The sequence below is a fragment of the Silene latifolia genome, chromosome 11 (assembly GCF_048544455.1).
Source record: "Silene latifolia isolate original U9 population chromosome 11, ASM4854445v1, whole genome shotgun sequence".
NCBI classification, from domain to species: domain Eukaryota; kingdom Viridiplantae; phylum Streptophyta; class Magnoliopsida; order Caryophyllales; family Caryophyllaceae; genus Silene; species Silene latifolia.
The window spans coordinates 6,200,353-6,207,047 of NC_133536.1; the positions used below are offsets into that span (position 1 = coordinate 6,200,353).

Genomic DNA, 6,695 nt, shown 5'->3' on the forward strand with positions numbered 1-6,695 from the left:
AACTGCATACAACTGGTTGTATAATCTACTAATTGAAAAACACGTTTCCAAGCTAGGCGAAACACACACTAAATTAAATATAAAAAACGAATGGCAAAGTATATATTTGAGTGGCATTATGCCATTCGAATTTTTTTTGTGTGGTTTATCATCCATTATTATATGGAGTGATTTCAAATAATGGTAAACAATTGACTTTTACGGAAAAGTAGTATGAAGGGCCTAAGGCGGTAAGGCCCATTTGCAAGAAGCAGCCGTAGGAGCAAAAGAAAAAGGGATAATTGATATGGAATTGGTACTTAACATGATCGAGAAAAGTTATCCTTATCTTTAATTAAAACATTTAACATAAACAACAATTAAAATAAAATAAAAACGAACGAAGAGAATAATATCCAAGTGTTATTTATTCGGGCGTTAATCAAACGACGACCACTTGGACCTCGATCGATCTCATTGAAAAATGAAAACCCTCGAGTGTGACCCTAAGTTTTCTTTAAGAGTTCCATGACATAAACATTATGAGCAGAGCAAACAACTTGGAAGGCTTGAAACCCGGCTTTGAATGCTAATGCCTTGAATTCGAGTTTTGTCCTCTCTTTCCCTTCATGCATACACATCATAATGGCATCGAAATGTAGGACTGATTTCGCAGCTACATTAGTTATTCCTTCATCTTGATCGGGAAGAATGTATTCACATAGTATAACTTTGCCATGATCCTCCGGTAAGGCGGCATAGCAATCCTTTAGGAGCTTAATGCATTGCTCATCAGTAAAACCATGACACATCCACTGTAATAATCAAACAATTAAACTCATTGTATTACTTGCGATTTTTCATTTAATATTTAATCCGTCAATTACTAAATACTTCTACGTTCTTACCTTGAGGAACATTGCATCGCCTTTGGGAATACTCGCAAAAATGTTCCCTCCTACATGTTCCACACCTACATATACATGAAGATAAAAACTTAAAAAATATTTTCCTAAAATGGGTTCATATCGTGTGCACCTGGTAAACCTGTACTCGGGTCGGGCAGGCCAGGCCAGGCTCTTCTGGTTAGACCCGGGCCCCGCCAGGAGGGAGGGGAGGGCTTGGCTGGGCCGCGACATGCTTGACTTGGGTCTGGGCCCGAGGCGGGCTAGGGAAGGGACGGGATGTCGGGCCTAACCTAAAATTAGTTTTTTTTTTCTAAAATAGACGGGTCAGGATGGGTCGGACGGGGAAAATAAAACCCGGGCCAGGCCCAGGCTGGCCATAGCGGGCCGTGTAGTGTAGCGGGTTGCAGGCCTTGGGCAGGCCAGGCTGGCCCGTGCTGTTGGCCAGCTCTATCCCTGGCACACGTTGGAAAAACTGTAAATAATGTAATACATAAAAATTTACCGGGATAAGATGGGGCGGCTGCAATAACGTGAGGCTGATCCAAATTGATGCCTTTAATTTGTGGGTATTGGGAGCAAATCAAGGCAAGTGAAGCTCCAGTAGCGCCACCCACGTCGACCAAAGACGAGAGACCTTCAAAACCTTTATAATTCTTGAGAATTTCATGCATAACAAGTGTAGAGTGATCTGACATTGCCTTATTAAAAGTTTTTTGAACCTCAGGATGTTTGTCCATGTACTCGAATAATCGCATACCCAATGCTTTTGTCACCGGTGTTGTCGTTCCTTCAAGAACTGCATTTTTCAGGTGGTTGCTGCAAAATTAAAAGCCAAGAATAGTATTTGATGTTAGAATTAGGCTCCGTTTGGCAAACATTTTAGATATCTAATTTGGTCAAAGTAACTTATTTGACCAAAATTTCAACTACCTTTTTCTTTTTTTTTGGAAGTGTTTGGCAAGTAGCAGCTTATTTAACCAAATAAACACAATGGGTAGCATTTGAGATTTGAGGTACCTGATTTAATTTGATTTTTCTTTTTTACCCCTTAAATATATATACTATTAAATAATTATCATATCCTTATACATCATTTCATCAAAATCAGTTACATTTTCAGTTAGTTTGCCAAACATTTTTTTAATTATATAATCAGCTACCTTATCAGTTCCTAATTTTCAGCTACCATTTCAGTTAGTTTTACCAAACAAAACCTTACTATATAATAGGTTAAAACCAGTAACTTTGATCAAGAATAAGGCAGTGAATCATAACATATACTAGTATATTACTAATGCATGGTTCTTACTAGTAAAACTAATTAGTAAAATTGATACCCTACAATTTACGGAAGTCATTGGGTTACTGGGATAACGTTTTAAAAGTTTTCAGATTATCATCAGAAGTTACTTACAAGCCCACAGCCAGACAACTATGAAGTTTAGTATCCATGAAAGGGAGCAAAGAAACACCATCCTCATTCGGAATGAGGAATTTACAGACAGGTGCGAGCCCATAACGCTTCTCGACTGTGTCTCTAGAGAGAATGAGGATAGAATTGCTGACCAACACGTCAAGCATGCGGCCGAGGTAAGACTGGGCAACCTCTACATTAGTAGTGGGCAGCTTGGCGACAATCTCGGCCGCTGATAAACAAGCTCTAGGCCCATGTTCCTTAATGATCTCAAACACTTGAAGATCAATAACTACTTTTAACACCTCCCACCTCGCAAAATCATTAACTAAAAGCCACGCGAATGACGCGGCCGACTCCTCCTCTTCCTCTACATTCCAGTATGACCCCATTTGTGTAGTTTTATATGTAGGGAAAAAAAAAATATATGAATGTCTTTAGTTTAGATTTAATGCTAAAGCGTTTGAGAAATATTCGAGGCGTTTGCCTTCTATATATAGAAGGGTCGAAACTAAGAAACTAGTTAGGTTGCATTGATAAGTCTAATTCGGAATTGTATTCACTCTTGAGTAAACTGCTTTACGTATTCTATGTTTGGAATGTTCCGAAACAGCTTCTTTATGTTGCTTAGCACGGGGTGATGCTGGCAGGTTGCGTATATCCTACCCCCTTATCTCGTTATTTGCGAGAGGTTTTGAGGTACTGGGGTAATATTGTTGTATTATTGTTTGTGTGGAAACAAGCACAATACCTTAAGGTAGTATGGGGTCGTAACTACCCTCCTACACTTTGTGATCTATCCTTAATTGCAAAAGTTCGAGTCACAGTAGTAAATGCATAATCTGGTTCCGGCTCTGTCTCGGTCATTTGTTGTCCTTTCTATTTTAAGAATAAATTTGATGAGCAATTTAATCATTCACATTTAATTTGTTCCACATGTCATTTAGTAATTGGTCTTCTCTTCTTCCCTTGATCTTGGTGCCAAAATGAAAGAACAATAATTGACCGAAAAAGAGGGAGTAATAAATAAGACTAAATTACCTAATTTAACACCTTTTTTCTTCACCTACCGGCTACACCTTTCAAATTTTTCTTTGTTTTTTTTCATGTGTTTTCAACATACGCATGCTTCCTTTGCTTTGCTTGTTTTTTCGATCTATGTAAACAAGCACCGTAACCTGAAGGTCGTAACTACTTTTATACACTTTGTGATTTACCCTTAATTGCAAAGGTTCAAGTCACGGTAGTAAATGCATAGTTTATTCCATTTGTCCCGGTCATTTGTTGTCCTATTTTATTTTGGAGTGTCCCAGTTAATTGTTGTTCTTTCTATTTTAAGAATTAACTAGATGAGCAGTTTAAACATTCACAGTTTTACACTCAATTTATTCCACTTGTCATTAAGTAATTGATCTCTTGTTTTTTCCTTGATTTTTGTGTCAAAGCATAAAAAATAACCATTAACCGGAACATAGGAAGTATTGGAGTAATAAATAACAGTAAATTACCTAATTTAACGACCTTTTTTCTTCACCTGCCGGCTACCCCTTTCAAATTTTTCTTCCTTTGTTTTTGTCATGTGTTTTCAACATCCGCATGTTTCCTTTCCTTGGCTTGTTTTTTCAAAAGGCTGCTGAAAAATTCACGTAGCAACTCTTCAAGCTGCCAACATGAGACTATTTACGTTTTTTCGATCTTTTGGGGAATTGAGTTGATGTCACCGGGTGGCACCCAATTTGATGTCATCCCTCACATGTAACAAGTGAAAACCCCTACAATATTATGTATATATGAGAGGGTGGTGTCGAGATTGGGTACCACCCGGTGGCGGCGTATCATTTAGATGTCACATCTTGGAATTTTTTTTTAATTTTCATATATTCTTGTATATAAACAAAAGAATTATCGACATGCATATCCGTCTTAAGAATTTAACTGATCAAATAACACCATTCTCAATAAAAAAAAAGTGTTATTCATTTTTCTTAAGACGGGCATATCCGTCTTAAGAATTTAGCAGATCAAATAACACCTTTCTCAATAATAATAAAAAAAAAAGAGTTATTCATTTTTCTTTAAACGGGCATATCCGTCTCAAGACTTTAACCGATCAAATAACACCATTCTCAATAAAACAAAAAAAAAAAGTTTTTCATCGTCCCTATTCCCTGGGCATTTTACATTTTGTCCATCAATTATTTCTGACACTTATGAGTTTAAATAGAAAATGATGACCGTCTTAAACAAGAAATTGCGATAAAAATAAAATTATTATTATTATTATTATTATTATTATTATTATTATTATTATTATTATTATCACAACACAGTAATTTTGGATGTATAATTACATTGTTGTCACAAACTTATTTATTTAGTTTTAACGATAAATTTTAATTTTTACATAATTAAATTATTTAACAGTATAAAACCGTCTCACATAATAATTACTGGACCAAAATCTGCAAATGTGACTTGTAAATCAAATAAGGGAAAGTGAAGCCGTAAGACCATCTACAACAACAAAACGATATATGCCTAAACATGATATTTTTACGCTCATCACCATACAACAACAAAAAGTATTAATTTAAAAATGTTTTTTTGTCACTCTCATCCAAATGTGATGAGTTTGACAATGAGAATTGTAGGTGTTGGTAAGTATTTTTTTTAATTTTTTTATGTGATCTTGTTGTTGAGTGGAAATAAAGACCCATTTAAAACTAATTGTTGTTGTGTAAAGTTTTTGCAAAAACAATCATCTTATGATAAGATAAGGTGGATGGGTTCAGGACCCACAAAAAACAACAAAAAGTTTTTGTTGTTGTGGATGCTAAGGGTGAGACTATCAATCAGACTCACCAAAGTCTTAAGACCCCACCACATCAGCTTTTCACTCACTTTTATTATTATTCTATTGTTCAGACTCACCTCAGACTTACCTCAGACTTTATACATTATCTGTCAGACTCACTTCAAACCCTACTTTTTCATTTCATTTCACTTTTCTTTTTATAAATTTATTAATTAGTTCTAGTTTGTAGTTAAACATTATTAATCAAAATGCATAAACTTAATTATATAACACACTAAAAAGATTAATTAAACATTATTTATCAAAATGCATAAACATAATATAGCACGCTAAACAAGTATTTTGTACTTGAGGATTGTTGTGTACTTGGAGTGTCAAGATTAATAGAGCTTGGGTTTTGAGAAGAAGTGTCACGCTAAACAAATATATTGAAGTTGTGGATTTTGCAGTAAATTCATAATAGAATTTAGATCAAAAATTCGATTAGGATCCATACCCAAAAATAAAAAAGTTTTGATTTTTATAATGAAATTATTTGGAGTGAACTTTAAACATGAGAGAAATGGTTGAGAAAAAATATTTAACAATAAAGCATGTTTATTTATAGAACATAAGATAGTAATTAAGAGAAAATATAGGCTTTAAAAATAAAAATAAAGTAAAAAAGGTGGGCTCAAGACTTACTCAAAGTCTTAAGGTGAGTCTTGAATTTCCAAGACCCGAGTTAAGACTTTCTCAAGACTTACTCAAGACTCAAGTAGATTATTGGTAAGATTGAGAGAATCTTGTTTTAAGACTCACCAAAATCTTATCTCAAAACCACCAATAATCTTCAATAATCTTACCCTAATGTTAGTCAAATCAAAGCGTCTTGCTTGTGACGGGCTAATCCCGTCACAAGCTGAAGACCTCTCACAAAAAGATAGAGGGGACAAGGTGGGGAATCCCCCATGTGCTCCCCCACTCACCTCTCATGGGTATTTTGTGAGAGAAAACGGTATCCGTTATAAGCTTGTGACGGATATCACCGTCTTCAATGAGATTTTGTGTAGGCAAATTAAGGTTGTTTTCTCCTTGTGATTTACAATTAGTCGACTACCCTTTTAAAAAGGATGTACGTGGGCCCCACTTGGAGGGACGCTAATTATTCCAAGTTTCCAAAATTCTTTTGTGCACTTGAATTTGAATATTATTGTTTTGTAGACAATTGCACGGGAAGGAATTCAAGGGCTCAACTGCTCAAGTCAAGAGTCAAGGCTAGTATTAGCAGCAAGTAGATTACTCCCTCCCATCCAAACCAAAGGTTACATTTGACTTTATTACGCTTGTCAAGGCGCGTTTTGCAACGTGAATATCTTTAGTTACACATTATTAAAAATTATAAAAACTTGATATTCTTATAGCATTCATGACGATGAATCAAACAAGATCTCACTTGACTATGTTTTCTCTTATACATTACTAGTAATACCAAAGATTCTCTACAATCATAAATAGTACCAAAAAGTCAAATGTAACCTTTGGTTTGGATGAGAGGGAGTATTTATTTGAGATTATACATTTGAGCTAATAAGTTATG

General features: G+C 35.2%; 1 protein-coding gene across 1 annotated transcript; it reads right to left on the minus strand.

The window, feature by feature from the left end:
- Positions 1-308: 308 nt before the first annotated feature.
- LOC141610802 (caffeic acid 3-O-methyltransferase-like) lies at positions 309-2,766 on the minus strand. Its single transcript, XM_074429065.1, has 4 exons — positions 2,302-2,766; positions 1,390-1,703; positions 888-952; positions 309-794 (listed from the first exon to the last, which is right to left on the minus strand). The coding sequence occupies exons 1-4, from the start codon at positions 2,691-2,693 to the stop codon at positions 486-488; spliced, it is 1,080 nt and encodes a 359-aa protein (XP_074285166.1). The 5' UTR covers positions 2,694-2,766; the 3' UTR covers positions 309-485.
- Between the last annotated feature and the right edge of the window lie 3,929 nt (positions 2,767-6,695).